The sequence below is a fragment of the Poecilia mexicana genome, unplaced genomic scaffold (genome assembly GCF_051168715.1).
Source record: "Poecilia mexicana isolate PSO_F unplaced genomic scaffold, ASM5116871v1 scaffold_15, whole genome shotgun sequence".
Taxonomy (NCBI): Eukaryota; Metazoa; Chordata; class Actinopteri; order Cyprinodontiformes; family Poeciliidae; genus Poecilia; species Poecilia mexicana.
In genome coordinates, this window is record NW_028263384.1 from 16,637,867 (window position 1) to 16,657,540 (window position 19,674).

The following is a 19,674-nucleotide window of genomic DNA, read 5'->3' on the forward strand; positions in this document are numbered from 1 at the left end:
TTAGATGTGCCGTACTACCTTTATTGGGGGTTTCAGATTTGACTTTCCCAGGAGTGAGAGATGACATGCCGAGCTTCTTCTCCATCTTCTCTGCCTGCGCCTTCAGACGAGCTTCCTGTCTTATCTTACGAGCAGATTTCACAGGCTCAGCCAGCAGGCGCACCTGAAAACAAATGGACCCAATAAATACAAAAAAACAAAACAAAACAAAAAAAAAACATTTAAACATAATTTTTCACAGTCAATTAAAAAATTTGCCCCTGAATCTAAGTTGGATTTATTATGAGTTGGGAAAATTAACTGGAACGCCAATCCCAAAGTCAGACTTCTCTTTCTGAAAGTCATAGAAGTTTTCAGAAGTCTCGCAACAACAATACTAAGCTATAGTGTAAAACATGTAAGAGTGTATCTGAAGCCAAAGTTGCACATAGCGCCTTCAGCTCTAAACTGAATGAATTAAAAGTCATGCTTACATGTGGAATGTGCAGCGTAAAACAATTTTAATTTGCAAAAAGGGAAAACCATGTATCATTTCCCTACTACTCCACAATTATCTGCAACTTTATGTTGTTCTGTTACACGGACTCCTCAAAAAATATACAACATTTGCATGGGATAAAAATTGCAACAGGATATAAAAAGATTTAAGGGGTTAAAGTACGACTGGAACCAAACATGGACCGTTGACCGTTCTGCTTCTACGCACCACAAATCTGGATCAAGTTTCCAGAAAACTGCAAAAGAGCTGAAACACTGAGTTCCTACTAAAAACCCACCTGTTTAGAATTGTTTTTGAATAATAATAAATGAAACATTGACCAATATATTTGATGTGTATTGATGATTTTGATAATGGTATTCATCAAAATGTAACATGTGTTATTGGTCTTCTCAATTGTTGACTGTATGGCATCTTTTATGACTTTGTATATTTGTGTTTTTATGATGTAAAGCACTTTGAACTGCCGTGTTGCTGAAATATGCTACACAAATGAACTTTTTCTCCCCCTAAACGTTTGAGCAGAGCTTCACTGACCACTTACCTCTCTGGGAAAGGAGGAGAGAACATGCAAAGCTCCACTCCGGATCTTGGCCCACTGGCCTTCAACCTGACCAAACTCGTCTTTGTCAGAGATCTTGTACAGTGGGAGCACATGAAGCTGTTCATCCTCAGGTATATTCCGCACCGCACGGTTATCTTCCTTTGTTAAAGTGCAAACCTGAAAAAGCACACCAGGCAGAGGTCAAGAGTTTCATTTCTTTCTGAAAAATATGACACTGGTTGTCTTCTTCTAAGGCGTGAAATGATTGGTGTCAACTTGCATTACAGGACACCAGCTATTGTAAAAAAAGCGAGCCCTTTTTTTTCCTTGTAATTTTCTAGATCCATTTGTGAATCAGAGGCAATATTTACAGACATTCCCTTTCCGATATGGTTGAGATTTGAGAAGAAGAATTAGCAAATATTTCAGTCTCCACATGTCCAAAGCTGATGGAGACATTAGCCAAAAAACAAAAACAAAAAAAAAACTTGCTATCTAAAGCTGCTTCTAGGAAGTAGTGATTCAGGGGCACTTGAAAAAAAAAAATCCATGCCTCCCTTTTCAGATTTTTATTTGTTGAGAAAAACTGGAACCATGAGTCATTCCCCTTCCACTTTACAGATACGCAGTAGTTCACGTTGATCTACTACAAACAATGACCAACAAAACACAATAAAGTCTGTGGTTTGAATTAGTCAAAAATTGAAAAAGTCCAAGAGATGTTAATACTTTTGTAAAGCACAGTCGGCATTGCCTAAGAGTAACCAGCAGTTCTGACTGAGCGCTTACCACGGTGCTGCCGTTGTTCATGTTGCTGGTGTCTTTGTGAGCGTGAGCGCAGAAATCTACGCAAGCTGTGACCCCTGAAAAAGGACGACCCTCCATCCTGCCCAGCCGGCAAGCGTCCCCTGCAGCCTCGCACTCCACCTGTGAAAGGCAGGAGGAAAATAAGACATTCGAAAAGTGCTACCGGAAAGAAAACTGGGGCAAATTACAAGGCTGCATGTAAACATTCTCTAGTCAGAAGACACTGAATGAATAAATAAACAGAGTCAGCAAAAGTTTCAAAGCGACCCCAATTGTAGCTATTATTCTGCAGTTTCAATGTTTCATACCTGGTTCTGGAATGCCACTGGAGCCAGTTTTTTGTAGAGTGGAGCGAGATCAGTGGCCAAACTCTGAAGGTTGCTCTCAATCTTCGCCTCCTAAAAATAACAAATTTAGGATTTGTTTCTTTGGTTGCTGAAAAATTACTTGTTTGATGCTTTCTTTTTATGTCTTCTAATGTAATGCTCAACACTGGCCACTAGGGGGCAAAATGCTGGAATACATTTATGTACATTTATAGCAAATTAAAGAGTGAAGTGCATTTTATTATATTGTAAAACAAAACAAACATACACCGATGACACAGACAACACATTATGACAACAAACAGTGGAGTGACGGTTTCTAGCAGTATTTTAGGAGTTATAATCGACTGAAAAACTGATGAAAACATCCTCTAACCTCCTCCCGGAGGTCTCCAAGCAGACGAAACTTGCGGGGCACTTTGCTGCGGGCAAACTTGCAGCCATTGAAGTACATGCTCCAGGAACAGCCAAAGGAGAACGAGGCTCCGCAGGTGTCAGGGTTCAAACCCTGGCATGCACACGTGCGACTGCAGGGACAGAAAGGCTCGATCAGAGACGGAACAGAAACGGTCGGGATGAAGCAGCTCAACAGGAAAACAGCAGGTAAAAAAAAAAAAAGCAACACACTCTTCGTTGAGGGCGCAACGGCGACTGGTGGGGGAGCCGTATTTAAAGAGGGTCTCTGTGAGGTCTTGGTAAAGGTGGTCCGCCACCGTTCGAGGGATTCCCTCCCACGCCAGGATGAGGATCACCAACACAGCCGTGTCGCAGTAGTGGCCCGGTCTTTGTCGGACCAAGCACAGCAACTTCTCCTCTTCGCTCCCACGTCGGATCACCTGGTGGATCGGGATGTGACAAGTCAGATGGCGAGCAGAGACCGCACACACACACAAAATCACGGTTCAGAAGGAAGAAGCCGTTTTCCTTAAACACACAACTGGCGTCAACATGTAATCAAGGTGAGAAAATGATGGGATTATGAGCATCACAGCAATCACACACCCATTTAGCTATGGGACACCCCTGGGAGCTCTTGCCCTCTTTCCCAGTGTAAACAACAACTTCCACCCTCACTGCGTTTCCTTTGGCACCATACCTGTGAGCAGAAAAACAAACATGTCATCCTCTGCATGTAACGCAATAACCCAGTATAATCCTGTAATCCATATCCAGATGTCACTAAATTTAAATATTTTTTTTCATAAACATAATTTCTAGAGCTTTTCCTTTTTTTCCCCCAAATTCTAGATATTTCTGACAAAATAAGATTTATCTAAAGTCTTTCTATCCAGAGGCTCCACGATGCTAAAGTTGGCTTCTAATTCGGAAGTGTAGTAAATGAATATTTCACAGTTTTCTTGGTATCTGGAACAACTGAGATCAGCTCTGTCTCTATTTCTGTTAATCACATTTGAAATCAGATTTAAATTATTCAACACTAATTCCAGATTTTTGAATTACAGTTGCTGGCCGTTTATTTGTAGGAGTCTGTAAAGAATATTTGTTTCAAACTCTTTTTTTTGGCATTGAAAACAAACAATTAATGAACCACATATCTCTGTCTAAACACCTAGTTAACAACTAAGATTTTAAGCAATTTAGAGGCCAAGAAAGGCAGTGACATGTGCCTTTTTTTTTTTTTGAATGAGTATTAATTGGTCAAGCTTTCAAAATAAAAATGCTGCTGTATTATTGGTCTGACTTGGCAAATCAAAGAAAAATAAACACAACTTTATAATTGCAAAAAACACTGTATTTTTAAGAAGGTTCAATGTTTATCTTTTTGAAAATAGGATATGGAATAAAATTTAATATGCTGTGACTGAAGTCAATAGCTTAAACGTAATGATCATAACCGTAATTATGATCATTAGTAGTAGTAATATTGGTAATATAATATCACATTATTAACAAATTTAAAATCTGCCCTTTATTAGTCAGAAAGTTAGTTGGCAGACAAAACCCACAATCCACGCTTGTAATTTTAGTGCTAACAGTAACCTCACTTAGCATAATGCAAATAGGCAACTACTTGCAGAGAAGAAGTCATGTTATTTCCTTTTTGAAGTAAGGAAAATAAGACATCATAAAACAAGACAGAAACCCTTTTTTGTGCAGTTAAAAAAAATAAATAAATCAAAAAACCAGCAACATTTAACGCTCAGTGCTCCTGAGAGGTAAATATATCATCTGAGTCTTTAACACCAGAGATAATTGATTTGGTTTTAATGGTAATTTCATTTTAAAACAGTAAAACCAACTAAGAAATATAATTACGGTTATATTAAACCTTTTCATTCCTAGCACCTGGCTTCGCATAGTTTCTATTTGTCGCCACAGTAGGTCTCGTCTGGGGGTCAGACCACATTAACCACACTTCATTAAACTGATACTTGTTACATTAGTTTACACATCCTCTCCCTGCATCCTGACTCTATCGGCTACTATAAATTCTCTCAACCTAGTAATTATTTATTATTGTTCCAGTAAGAACGTGCTGTAACTTGGACAGTGATGGAGCCAAGGACCTTTGAAACAAGCTGTCACCTAAGCTTATGGCCACCTGGTCTCAGCTTTACGGTTTCCTGTTTCAGCACGCTGTGTGTTTCTGTGTTTTTGTGCACATGTGTTGTAGCGTGACACTTAGGGCGAGTGTCAAAATACCTTAACCAAACTTCCTTCTTATTCAGAGTAGTTGTAACATAGCTGTTTACTCCTTGTGACCTGGAGGTTCTCAAAGTTTCGGTAAAGCAATTCAATGTACCTGTTTTCCATCATTTCCCTTACGGCGGCAACGTTGGGTCCTGCCCCAAGGTGAGTGTAGTAAGGGCCTTCCTCCTTTTCAATAACTTGGTCTGTGGAAAAAACAGACACCTTAAGGCTAAAGACACGAATTAAGGTCTGCAAAGCATTCAAAAGTGTTCATGCGGATCCAAACATGGCAGAGAAACACAGTATTAATATGGACGAAGTGTAAATTGCAAAATTATTCACACCCCTTGAACTACAGTAATACTGTTTATAAAAGTGCAATCACAAAGCAACTGACTGGAAGAAATATTTAGTAGGGCACTCTGTTTGCCAAATATATTTGGCCTGTTGATTGGTCTTTAAATGGCTTTGTTTTCCACGTCAAATGGACATTTTTAGTGGCTGAAATGCTTAACCTCACAGAGAGTAGTGAGCAAATTAGAAAGACTGAAAAAGAAAGAGATGAGTCAGGAAATTGTCAGTAACTGCAATTGATACAGATATTGTCGCCACCTTGAGCATTTATGTTCTCCTATATTCTTAAACCTGTCTTGTGTGATATACAGACATTAAGGCCAATGTGAATTTGTTGTACTTCTTATTCCACAACTTTACTCTTCCTTTAATGAGTGCCATTATATTGTGAATGATACAAAGCAGAGCTAACTCACCCACACACTGACAGGAAGGAAGATCTGCCAGTTTTTTGGAAGGTGTACTGAGCAGGTTCTTGATGGGGGTATCCAGGAAACTCATCGGAGACTCCAGAAAGCTGTTGACACCATTCCTGGTTGGAGTGGACTCTGCAGGGTGAGCCCCGTCAGTCGCTGTGGACAGGACAGTGACGGACCCGGACGTCTCTAGCTTATAGTAGTTCTGTTGGCTTGGAGGAGGGGAGTCAGGAGGCCCTGAGAAGCCGTTGCTCAGAACACGGAACCCATTGACGTTGCTAGTAAAAGCTGGTTTTGCAGGGCTGGCATTAGGATGAGTGCCGTGCTGCAGCTCGCCAGCAGGCGGCGCTACCTGAGATAACACGTGGCTCTCTGCTGGTCCCGCAACGAAACCATTGCATTGACTGTGTGGGAGAGGCAGACCATTAGGAAGCGACCACTGGTGGTTTTCTCCAGCACCAGTGTGGTTCGTGGTGAACAGATTGTTGGGATTCTGAGACAAACTTGTATTGTGAATGTTACTATGATGGATCAGTTGCCTCCTTCCTTCTTGAGCCTCAGCCAAGTATTTCTTCAAATCAATTTGAGCCAACGGCAAAAAGAAATTGTTCTTGGGTTGACGACTCGATTTCCCCTGTGGGAGACCATTCTGGCCTCGGCTCCTGTGAGGCGTCTCCCCACCCTGCCCGGTCCTACGACTCGCTCCCTCCTGTAATCCATCGCTTTTCTTCTTCCTGGGCTTGGACGGCGTAGTTTTGGTCTTTTTTAAGGGAGGCTTTTTCTGACAGGGGCTTTGCTGGGATTTGTAGTTGTACTTTATAGCTGAAACAGGTGTTCCCTTAGGGGGGCCGTTGTCGGACTGCTGATTGTGCCGCGCCTGGATGATGAAGGCCAGATCCGCCAGCTGAGCTGCCACTTCTTCCTCGTCCCTGTTCCTCCTCATTTTAATGACGCACCTTTCCCTGTCCTCTCCTAAGCGCTCATGACCCCTGCTGGAGTCCTCATAGCTACACTGTGAATGGATGACATAAGGAGCCTGACTCTGGTTTGTCCCCCTGCAGTTTGAGGGCATTTCTTCGACAGAAGGCTTTGTGTCAGAGCTCAGCCTTCTGGAGCACTGAATGACATTCCCCTGCCTGGCCACAGGAGGGCGTATCACTGAAGTCTGGTGTAGCGGTGAGCTGATGACCGAGACTTTGTTGTAGTGGATGGCTGATGCACGTTTAGCTGCTTGCTGTGCAGGATTTGTGTGGAAACCTGGGGAACTGGAGGAAATGGGGTGTTCACCATTACTTTCAGCTTTAATGGGACCTGAGGGGCTTTGTGGTATTACCGCCAATTGAGTCAAGGCCTCGATAGCAATAGCCTGATCAAAACTAAGGTTTCTCCTCTCCGCCAAGGACTGCACACTGGGTAACAGGACACTTTGAGGAGGTTCACTTTTGATGGGTTGGGGAGTCCTTTGCAAATTAGCAGGAGTGCTTTTCTTCAACTCATCTTTTTCTGTTTTGACAAAGTGCAAATCTGGCGGTTCTGTCTTAATGGAGCACAGAATGGAAGAACGTGTACCGAGAAGTTTCTCCTCTAGTCCCTTCCTCTCTGTGACAGACAGGCAGACAACTGCTGCCAACATCGACAGAGGATCTTCGCACGTATCGTCGTCTTGCCTAGTCAGCTGCGTGGTAGTCTGCTCAGTGATCCACAGCCATGGCTCTTCCAGTTTGATCTTCTTTAGTGGAAGTGACACATCATCTGGAGACGCCTTTGACCCGTTCTCTGAGTTGTCTTTTGGGATTGTGGCAATAATAGTCCTTTGAAGCTCCGATGCCATTGAAGTCCTTTTACATGCTGATTTCAGATCAGACTGAGACCCGTTGGTCATATTAGCACCGTTAGGCTTTGTAAAACTCCCATCAGAACCATTCTGATGAGTCACAGAAGAGCATATGTGGCGATGAAGTGCAGAATTGGTCAAATCCATCTCTGACTCTCTTTTAATAAGTGCTGGCTGTCCACTGTGGTTGGTGAAGGGCTGGACAATGACGGGAGATTGAGTGTGAGGTATGTGGTCATCCTCCTCCTCGTCCTCCTCCGCTGCCATGTAGGTATCATCCATCTGTTCCTTGCCTTTGCCATTTATTGAGCCGATTTCAGGAGCCACCTGAGAAGCAGAGGAGAAACATGAAGAAGAAAGCTGACTCAACGATCTCTGGCAGAATACAGTGATTTAGCATGAGTAAAAATACAGTGTGAATTTCAGAGCATCAAATCATATTCTTGTGCTAGATTGGCTCAGTCATATCCAGACTTACAAAGACGTGAAAACTGATGTTCTTGAAACTCCACAAAATCTCTTGCTTGAGCTCAAACTATTTTGCAAAGGAAAATAGGCCAAAACGTCACTTTCTAGATACAGATACATTTCAGGTTTTGAGATGAATGAACACTTTTGTGAAGCTGGATATTTAAAAGCATTTGTCCACAGCTGAGGTGAAGATTCAGGTATCCTGCAGAGTGCAGAGAGAGGTACGGACCCTGAGGTAGCCAAGAGCTACTAAGTAAACATTTGAAAAACACCCGCACCTCATGACATCGCTGCTATCTGAGGTTCGCTGAGTTCATGTGTGCAGCATGCATGCACATGTGTTTGACGCTTTACACAGAGGTGTTTCCTTGAGCATGCCATAAAAATGTGCAAATTTACGCAGCCATTCACACAGACTATGTCAGCCCATGTGCATACAGTCATGTGAGTGGTGCAGTGCAGCTTTTCACATCATTCAAGACTATTGACGACAAAAAGTGTAACAGTACTCCAAAGGTCCAAAGTACCAATGCACATTGATTGCCCACCAAAAGCCTAGGCAAACACACACTCAACGTAATCTGTGACTACATGCAAACAATCATTTCCCCATCTTATAGTGTCTGTGGAGGTTTTGTGTTCTAGATGTTATCTTAGGACCAAGGCAGACATATTTTTATTATAAAAATGTGGACTAAATATTGTTGAGAGTTTTGTACAAATATTTCTTGTTTCTCATCCTCTTGACTCAGCCCTGAAAATGTGACATGGCTTGAAACAGCACAGGCCTTTATATAAGACTCAGATCTGCATCCTTCAGCAAGGGAAGTATGACTAAACATGCAGAAGGAAACAAAACATTTTGAAAAGCACCAATAATGTGCTAAAGCTAAGCTGCAGATAGAATTTATAACTGGAGGTTACAGTGTAATATCATAACCTGTGTCGTACACAGTTTTGTAAGCCCCATGTTCAAGCTAATGAACTAGCAGGACAGCAGGGGTGCGCGGGTTATGTTCTTCATCACTTTTTTACCTGGCATAAACTCTCATTAAACTCCACGGTCACTGATTTAGAACTGTTTGGAGAGGGAGATATGCACACCAGCCTTACAGCCTCTCAATACAAACCAGACGCCTTTGAACTAACAGAACAAATAGGAAACACATGTGCTGACCACATAATTATGTTTTTTATCAACATTTTTCCATCTGGGTCAAGTTGACTCTGATGCTCTATTACAACAGTGGGGCGCTTTTACTGTATTGCAGCGGATCCAAAAAGAAGTCAAAGAGATTTTTAGCTATATATCATGAACAGCACTACCATCTGAACATAAAGCTGGCCTGCTGTAAGCAACTCAGAAATGTCCTGTTTGTGATGTACACAGTGTGTTTTGTTTTATGGAGGCATGTGGTGTACAAAGAATTGAGCCTTGTGATGTCCCACATGTGATCACTTCAGGGTCGCCATGCGTTCAGATGAATATTCACTGTAAAAGCTTACGTTCACTCTCCATGGGCTTGAATGCAATATTAATGTTAGACATTTAAAGATGAATTTGAATTGGTGGAGTTCACTTATTAAACCACATGCTGTCCTGGGTCGAAGAGACCTTCAGGCATAGAGCCCAAACTTTCATTAGAATCGAGGTTAGGGCTTTGGAAGTCCGTTCCAGAAGTCGATCTGGTCTTTTTAAAACATCCTTGGATCTATGTTTCGGAGTATTTTTTTCTTCTAGGAACACCAGCGTCTGTGTAAGTTTTAACAACATGACCCAAACGTCCCCCTCGGATGCCAGGAAATTGGTTCGGATGCTGAGAAACCACTAAGGATCCAATCTGTCATAAACTGGAAACTGCTTGAACACCGTTGTTGCCGTCTACAGTGTTACGAAGGTTGCTGACCAAAAGATTTTTCACTCTGCTCCAAAACGGACACATTCAAGTGCAGATGAAGTTTCAGTGCCGTCTGTGTTTTACAACAAATCGTATATAAACAGACCAAGAAATAAAATTGTGGCTATGTGTAGCCTTAATTGGTCTGTAACACATTGAAATGCACTGTACGTTCTGACACCTTTCTGTCAGAAACAGCATTAACCCTTATTGCAGTTTTAGCTGCAGCAGCTTGTCTGGCGGAGCGGGCCAGCTTTCACGCCCCCAGTGCATCAGTGAGTCTTGGCTGCCAATTCATCAATTCCTTCCGTGGAAAACAGACAGACAGATACTGGCCATGGCTGACTGGGAAAACACCCAACAAGAGCTGCAGATTTAGAGATGCTCTGACCCAATCATTGGCTCCATCACATTTTGGCCCCTGCCAAACTCACCCAACTCCTTATGTTTGGCCATTTGTTTTTAACATCAACTCTAAAGGCAAATGTTTACTTGTTGTCTCATATGGACATATAATTATCTCCTCATGATGAAGGATCATTGGGAATATTTACTTTACCTGTCAGTGGTTATGATGTTATGCCTGATCACTGTATGTTTCCCATTACTGTGTTTATCTCCACTAAATGTGTCTCTATATTAAAAGTGAACAATCAGAATTGTTTAGGTTTTATTGGTTATGATTATAATAAAGAGCGACGTTGATAGAACAAAGCACAACACTAATATCTGAAGTCAAGAAGGAGTGTCTGCATCTATATCAGTAAGACATCAGTTAATCCCATGATAAATTAAAGTGAGTTTGATCATTTCCATTTCAATGATTTACATTTTGTACCTCGCAATCAATTTCATTTATGATTTTAGTTGTGTGTGGTTTTTATTTCCATTTTCATGTTATTATTCTTGGTCATTTTAGTTATTTATTTACTTTTTTTGGGATATTTAAAATATCTTCCAGCGCCAGTGTTATGGCTTATTTACACAATTAAGGTAGATTTATCTTTGAGAGGGTGAAGTTGTATTATTATGACATTGTCATTGTATTACTTGAAAATGGGACAATTTATTGGCCAGCAAAATTGCTGTAATGACAGGCCTATGTTTCTGTAATGATATATTTTTGCTGGCTGACCAAATTGTCTTGCAGACGACATCTATTCCTATTGAACAATAATAAAAACTGAAGACAGTTTGATGCTTTGAGGACGCCCATGAACGTGCAGAAAAAAGCCACACAACAAGAAAAGGAGGAGGAAGAGCTTAGGGTGTCACAACTTGCTGTTTTCAATGACAAAGCAGCGCTGGCTTTCTCCCAGCACTGCAGCAGCCTCACACGTGTCATAATGCATGCACATGCAACAATTCACGCATCTGACTTTTTATAATCTTAAAACGACATCAGAGCAGAGCTGCTGCTTTTCATTATCTTATATTAAGCTTTATGATTACAGAGAGCCAAATGGAGGATGTAAATGAGGAGTCATGTGTTCTCATTTAGCCACTGGGTCTCTGGAGGGAGACTTGGATCTGTGATGTGTTAGAACTATGTTTCTGTGCTGAGCTGCCTCAGGGTGTCTGAAGTAACTCTTACTCTGAAGTATTACTCTGTTTGAGAAGCAAACACATTCTTGTTAGATTTTTTTTTATTAGTCCAAGCGCTGAGCCAGTCATACAGTAATTTCAGTGGGCTAACATCAGAGGTGCCCTGATTTGTAAATGGCAAATATCATTGTATTACAGGTTCATTAAATCATAAATATTAAAAGTATGAAATATAAATCAATCATAATCAGCCATTGCATTGTTTTCCATAGTAATACATTATTTGGATCCCAAAAAAAGCTTTTATATCCTCCTCTTGTAGAAGCAGGATGTGAGCACCATATATCTATGATGACACACAGATGTAAAAAGGACATGGAATTTTTTCCAGGAATATTTTGTAAAATTTCTAAACGCAGTTAAGAACACTGCTGCATAGCTCAAGGAGTGGTGGGTTCTAATATGTTTGGCCATATGGGCGGTTGCCCAGGGTGGCATTAGAAAGGGCGATGCTCAATCTAACTAATCTATCAGGCAAACATCTTTTATGAGGAGAATGCACTCAAATGTGTTGCTTAAAACTCCCCTCTTTGCTTTGAACATGGAGATTAATTTACATTATCTCTTATTAGCCAGTGTACTGCATTTATTACCAACCTAGAATCTCAGATAATTTCTCTTAATGTAATTAGTTGTGGAGTGATATTAGGAAAGCCTCAACCAGAGCAATGCAATGCTTTCTTTTGCAGTAGGTTTTACTGTATATCTGTCCACGGTTAGCACAATACGTCTTAAACAGTCGTAAACAGTCCACTCGCATATTTAGCAACAATTATTAGCTTCAGCTGGAACAGGTTTACTTTAGATGGACAAAGAGAGTGTGAGCAGCATGAAAGGCGATACCTTGGAATGATGCTTTAAAATTTCATTAATATAAAGTACGCTATTCTGGTGGCAGTTGTTGGGGGCAACTTGGCCATGCATTTCTTTTCATGTCAAAGTAACAATGCTGTCCAGAACTAAGTAGAGTTTAAAAATTATGAATTACAATTTTGGTTACAAGCAGTCATTTGATACTAGTATTTTACAGGCAGACTGGTCTCTTCATAAAGCACTTTTTTTTTTATCCCTGCGTGGGTTCTCATGTTGTAGGTCTCCAATCTATTGTTTTCAGACAACATTTCTCCTGATGTGAACAGATCACCACATAAATCTTCACCGTCAACTTAAATACAAGCTGGAGAGTCTGCGGTTACTACTTCTGTTTCTGACGGCCATCGTCTCATGCATTGATATCAAATTGTGGCGTTACAAATAAATCTGCTGTATTCTCAACTGTCTTGTGTTTGCTTTTGAAAGTATTTCTCGGTGGAAATGAATGCAACTACATGAGCTGCGAGCCAAAAACACAACCAAATACAAAAAGTTGTAAAAATGCTAATATGCTCCTTTTAAGGGAATGACTAACGCAGGCAAGAGCAGGTAAGGACGAGAGGCTCGTGCACACAAATATGCATTTAAAGGCTTAACAAGCAACAAAAGCGTGACCACTTTGTGATTGCTAACAAGCCAGAGTGTCTCAAGAGAGTCATGTGTCTTCGAGCAGGTTTGCACGAGTTTGTTTTCATTTGCAAAAGAACAGCGTAAAGACAAATTCAACCAATTTACTGGGAAAGGCAAACATCTTAAATTAAAAAAACTCACATTCAGCTGTCCTCGTCTTCCTTACTTTGTGGCTGCGCAGAGATCACACTGCTGGAGCTGTCACTTTACAACACTAAGAGTGAAACAATGAAAAAGCATGCTTCCTTCCTGGCTTACAGCGTAGTGTTTCATGTGCGTTTCTCTGAACACGTGAGAATTTCCTTCATTCATTCAGTAAGTGTTTCCTGTCTGGCTGAGCTGAGTGTCACATAGTCGAATACTCCACATAACAACCCCAAAAACAGCAACAAAGAGCCTTATTCAGGTGTCTAAAAACATCAGAGGGTCAGGAGGTCTGCACAGAGGCAGCTGTGAAATTATGCAGGTATGGCTGACATCAGTAACAAAAAGACATTCTCGACAAACCGCAAAGTAATAGCATTATTAGTACACCAGTCAAAGAAGTATGGCTTGCCAAGTTACAACCGTTGGCAACGTAAGCTTTAATTTATTGTATCTCGCTAAGTAGTTGAAAAGAGCACGTGCAAAAATACTGCTGACCACAACAATCCCAGCGAGAAAAGAGGAAGCGAGGGGTGCTCTTCAGAAATTCAAGAGCCTATAAACATAAAAAGAAACAAAAAAAAAACTGGAAAAATTTTAAAACAGTTTGTGCTTTGATAATAAAACTTCCCCGGATAGCACAGAAAAAGTCCTGAGTGATTTAGCAGGAGTCAAAACAACAACACCAGCTTCCAAGCAGAGCAGTGCTGTCAGCTGATCCCTGGGTGACAAAAACAGACAACAGAGCAGCTCCTTTGCAGGCGGCTCATCTGCAGCGAGACAAAGCGCCTCAGGGTGAGAAGCCCTAGCTGCTTTTTACCTCATCTGTCCTCAGCAGAGAAAGCCCCTCAGGTTTAAGGCTGGATACTCCTAAAAGGTACCGGTGGCCATCTTGCTACGGCTTCCTCCAGACTCAACAAAAAGGCTGGCTACAGTTGCCGTCCATGGGGCAAACACCCGGGAGTCATGACTAAGGTGACCGTGAGCAGCTGTGGCAAAGTGCGGCTATGGCAGCGTGGTCGGTCTCCCCTCGCTCCACACACACATATATAGACACGCACACATATGGGATGCCTTTTGCAGATGCAGACAGAGCATCATCAGCCAATGGGATGGGGACCTCAGAAGCTTGTAAATTATCTTCCATGCCTAGACTCTCCCTAAACAAAGGATCCCCTATGTGGGCTTTTACTCCAGCCCTACGCACAGAGACGGCAGGAAAGCTGTGGAGCGGACGCTGCTGGATCTGGATCACACAAAACCACTCGCAGCTGAAATATTGACCCCTGATTTTTTTTTTGATGCTTGAGTTGTTTCTTTTAGATTTGTTTCAAATCAGCTGACATCCCAAATCCTGCTTTCTGCTTATTTAGAGAGCTCATATTAACAATATGGGCAATCTTAAAGCGCACTTTACAAAATAAATAAATAAACAAAAGAACAAAAAAGTAAAAAAAAATAAATAAATGTCCGCACCTTGGAGTACAAAAACTACTAGACTTTACTTTAAACTGGCGACACACTTATATGTTTTTTTTTTTTCTGGATAATACTGATTTCCGATTTTTTTTCAAGGTCATATCTGCCAATGATTTATAAGATAAAAATGTGCAGGTTGATAGCAGTGGCAGTTTTGAATCTAATATAAATTGAAACAATTTCAATATTATTCCCATTAATGCCATTATAGCATAAATTCCAAAGTGTCATCTAATTTTATTAAACTCAAAAAAACTGGAAAAAATTTTTTTTTTTTTTTTTTTCATACCTGCTTTCCAATTTCAATCTCTGGCTGAATGATTCTAATATTTTCCTATCAAGACACACAGTCTGCCTACTAAGTAATCTTTTAACTAGATGAAGAACTTGGTGTAGCTTCATCACTTGAGATTATATAAAACAAATGTTTTTTTTTTTTAATATATAAAAAAAATATATGAAAAATGTCAACTAGATTAATACATCGCTACATTAGGTTTGTCCTCAAGACATGAGGTAGTGGAAAACAATCAAATGAAGTCGCTTTAAATATTATTTGGCCAATTTAAATCTTCTTTTAACATTCGCTGTTGAGTTAAACTTCACATCTTTAAATTCTGGCTGGATTTACCATCTAGAAGAATCAATAAAAATGTTGCAGGGGAAAAGATACTCCAGCTGAAAATTTTAGCTGTAAAACTTTACAAATGCTATTTAAAAATACACTCTGTAGAATAAATCTTTTCCTCTCTAAACAAAATTTTATTCTACAGAGCATGAATCTTTTTCTCCGGACTTATTCTTTGCAGAAAAAGCCAGCATCACTACAGATCGTCTCCGTCATTTTACACACTCAGTGGATTTTTTTTTTTTAGTGCAGGATCTGTAATGAGGAAGCACTGCAGCCTGTTTTATCGGCTGGAAGCCAGTTTTACTTTCACTTGCTGCTTTTAAGCGACTCCATAAAGTAAAATGTGCACAGGACGCATCTCGCAAACATAAACAAAATCCCCCCTTTATCTTTGTCATCGCCCTAAAGAATTCTCAGAGTAGAAGCTGCAGTTAAATAAAAAAAAAAAAGCTACAATAGGGTGAACAAATCCCTCCTTTTCAACACGGCGATGAGGCCAAGAAGTCAGGGTCACGCCAGGACAAAGGAGCCTGAAGTGCAGTCAGAGCCAGCGCTCGTCATTAACACTCCAGCAGCCAGACTCAGCCATGTGCTACACTGTGGAGGAAGAGATAGTGCTAGCTGAGCAGTAAAAGCTTTATGACATTTACAATAAACACAGCGGATCATTTAATAATAACCAGACCAAAATGATGCGGTTTGGCTAAAATATGGTTTTTGCACATTTGACTCATTACTGTTTATTTATTTCATTAGCAACATAGATTTGAACAGGTAACTTCTGATACCTGTTGGACTGTTTTTGTCTTGGTCCTCAGTTCGTCGGTTACACTTCAACTTATCAGACTCAACCTCCTGCACCGCATGACTGAACACATGTGTGGTTTCATAGCAAACATTTTTTGAAACCTGATGCCGGTGAGTACCATGGCAGCGAGATGACATGCAGGCAGCACAACTAAGTGAATTATGACATAGATCCCCGGGTGCTGAGCCACACTGACCCAAACATAAAAACAAGCTCATCTGTAGGGTAAACAGTTTCAAGCGCACACACGTCCCGGAGGACACTTTTTCAACACAAAATAACTTTTTGTCTGTAATGTCAGTGACAGAAACATACAGTAAAACAACAATTTTACAACTTTCCTTAATTGGAAGACTGATTCATGCAAAAAAAGATTCAGAATTTACAATACTACCAACACCAGAAGATCTTGAACTCACATCGAAACCATCCTAAAGTATGAAACTCTGGTAAACACTGTAAGGCATGCACTGCATTCATCCTATACTGTATGTGTTAGTATCTTATCATAGAAACACGCAAGACACAAGATTCAGTGTTCAAGCTCAAGTCACAACATAAAGAAACGTGTAGCCAAAATCATAAAGAAGATTATTACCTGTTTTTTCTGTTAGTTAGAAATCTTAACGTCCCAATCAGAAACACATACTGCACGTTACTGCTCTTCCCGGGGTTAATAATTACAGCAGTTACAACTGAACTCTGCTTTGACAGGTAGCCCAACAGGTTTGACATTGCGGGCAAGTTGCACCAACCCAAATGACAACCCAAGCTTGACTAAAACAAACACCTACCAACTGTTCCCAAGTTACTATTAGTCAAAGTGTTTCTCAGACTTTTACACAACAACATTCGTACATTAAGTCATATTTTCCTTCAGGCTTCCAGGCTGATTTCAGGACCGATCTGTGAATCATTCAAGGGTTTAAACAAGTCACCTAAGCTTTAAAAGCTGAACCAGTGTTGCGTCAGTCCATAACAGTGCAGCTTTAAGTTAAAGCACACCTTTACGACAGTCGTTCTTTAAAAAAAAAAAAAAACAACAGACAGCAGTTCCATATATATTATTAAACCACTAAAAGGTCTGTCACTTTAAAAGGACTGAATGTACTGTGGAAAATAGATGACAAAAAGTGATGTTGTGTAAGAACTTTCAATACCACAGGTTGACATTTCATTATGGCCTGTCTACTGTGATACCCGGGTCAGCTCTGATTTAACACAGTCAATCACCTAATACATCAAAAGATTTTTTGGTATTCCTACAAAATTTAAACATGTTTGCACCTCGTTCAGGCTGCAAGAGAACGAGGGAGAGCAGGACTTCAAGGAGATAACAGGAGGGATGAATAACATACAGAAAAGTTGATCTCCTTTATCTTTAAAACCTTTCGACCTCTGCCTGCCTTTTTGAACATTTAGGACAGTAGGTAAGAAACTACATGTTTAAGATGTTTAAGTTATGTTAATGTAGAATGCCTTTTTATTCTAAGCACTAATGTAACATGTTTAAGTTGTAAAATAAAATCAATCAACCGTTGTTTTATTTCAAACATGATAGAAGTACAAAATCACAAACATGAACAAGGAATGCAAAAGACACATGTGGTGGCAGTTCATAGTTTTTTAGAAAGTAGAAATTAAAAATCACCCATAAACCTCTGATCGGCACATCCTACACTTATTTAAAAATGTTTTAAAATACATATCTCTTTTCACTAAACTGTAAAACATGTTTAAAACCCAGTAAGCATGCACCACACAGTTTGTCCAATTTGTTATGCAACAATAAACCAACTTGATCTCTTTAAGGCTTCCACATATTTCTTCCCTTTAATCAACAGCCAAGCTTGCATTAAGAATAAGAAAACTAGACATTAATCACCATAAGTTATGGTACACAAACATGGTAAGTGAAGCACAGAAAGTCATAAAGTGTCTCTGACACATGTAGCAGCTGACCTACTGGAAACCGGCCCAGTGGCGGGTCTAGGCCAAACGGGAACGCTGCCAAACTTGGTCATTATAGCCATTACTGTAGATTTTAATGTAAATGTGTCTCCCATTTGCATTGAAATACTTTGCCCTCGATTATGGGCTAATCTTTTGTTCTTCCCGTTTGTGTAAAACTATAAGTCTGAACCCTCTGAGTTCAGAGTCACGTGCAGAAAAAGCAAGTGTTAGAATCCAGGGCAAGGATGTTTCTGTGTTTTTGTATGTTTTATAAAATGAGTGTAGGCAGCTACAGAAAAAAGGGGAAAGCTTGGACCTGCCATCATGCTGCTCATCATGTGCCCCCATTCAACCAATCACATATATTTAAACACCTCTGTGTGCAGGTCAAAGTCCAAAAACCAACACATTCAGAGAATAACAAGTTAATCTTGAGTGAAAAAGATTGTGACCTTAAAATCAAAATCTGTGTTGTCTGTGATGGACACATGATTGCATCCGCAGACTCAGATTGTGACTTAAAGCCCTCTCTGTGACTTTCCGAACATTCCTGTACATGCTCTCCCCCTTGTCTACAAACACACCCACAGCACATAAACAAAAACAGAAACAGACAAACGGACTTCCTGTCTGAATAGCTCAGTGCCCAGGAGTGGGGCTATTTTAGGGATAGAAAGCATTCCTGCTCTTAGTTCCACCTCACGAGACCGTATTATGTAACTACAATGCGATTTTTGAAATGAAATATGCAACACTCAACACCACACCCTAAGCCCACACTGTGGGAGCCAACTGCATAAAGAGGACATCAGGTCACTTTCTCCACAACAGTCTGTCCAAAAGATGAGGGAATGGTTCAAGATGTGCGCACATCAGCCACATGTGCAGGTTGCATGGAATGTGACTGAAGCTTTAGTCTGAGTTATTTGCAACCAAACAAAAAAAGGAATTTTGTCTCAAGACTGGTGAGATATGATCAACCAATCTGCAAGAGGTGATAAACCAAAAACAGCCGTGAGTACCTTTTTATTAGTGCTGAAGTTTTAAGTATACATTAAGGGTTTTTACATCAGACTGTTGCTAAAGCTATGCTGATGCTAATGTTTGATAAACACCAATTCTATTAATTTCCACTGGTGAAGTGCCCCTACTTCCTGCTTTTAATCCTTTCCACAACTTTATTTGCATTCTGCCTGCTGTGTATCTTGGTCTCAATAATGCTTTCTGCTCTCCAACAAACCTCTTGGTTCTTCTGTAACAGTGGCCGGAGGTGGGCTTACAACATTCGAGTTAGTTCCTTTTTTGTAAACAAAAAGGAAAAATCCATGCACAAAATATACATAAACACTGAGTTTTAACTCTAGTGCAATAAATAATAGATTAGGACTAGGACAACAAAAGTCAACCATCTTTAATCCTTCAAAATCGCAATAGTTACTCTGAGATAGAAGTTCAACTTACAGCTGTAGTTTCAATCCCTATATTCAACTGTTAACTGCTTTATTATGGCCCGGTGGTGTTAGTAAGTACTATTTTAAATGTTGTTGTAAACTCTCTTTGCAATGCTGCCAGTTTACAACAATCCAAAACCCAGTAGAGGTAATGTAAAGTTATGTGAAGAACATTCACAATGCGTAAAACAGCATGTAACAACCAACCTGCTCATTGTAAGACCTGTTTAAAGTGAATTAAGGATAACAACGATGATGTGTAGTCTGACAGTGTCCTGATGCTCTGCAGAAACTCAGAT

At 40.3% G+C, this 19,674-nt stretch overlaps 1 protein-coding gene across 2 annotated transcripts in view; it reads right to left on the reverse strand.

The window, feature by feature from the left end:
• tet1 (tet methylcytosine dioxygenase 1) overlaps window positions 1-19,674 on the reverse strand; it is a 36,836-nt gene that overhangs the window by 4,115 nt on the left and 13,047 nt on the right. For both annotated transcript variants that reach the window (XM_088013198.1, XM_088013197.1), the window contains exons 3-11: window positions 5,599-7,759; window positions 4,941-5,031; window positions 3,179-3,272; window positions 2,804-3,012; window positions 2,553-2,703; window positions 2,159-2,248; window positions 1,833-1,970; window positions 1,044-1,220; window positions 19-163 (exon numbers count right to left, since the gene is read on the reverse strand). In XM_088013198.1, the coding sequence (XP_087869324.1) occupies window positions 19-163; window positions 1,044-1,220; window positions 1,833-1,970; window positions 2,159-2,248; window positions 2,553-2,703; window positions 2,804-3,012; window positions 3,179-3,272; window positions 4,941-5,031; window positions 5,599-7,759 (3,256 nt within the window). The remainder of the gene's footprint in view (window positions 1-18; window positions 164-1,043; window positions 1,221-1,832; window positions 1,971-2,158; window positions 2,249-2,552; window positions 2,704-2,803; window positions 3,013-3,178; window positions 3,273-4,940; window positions 5,032-5,598; window positions 7,760-19,674) is intronic.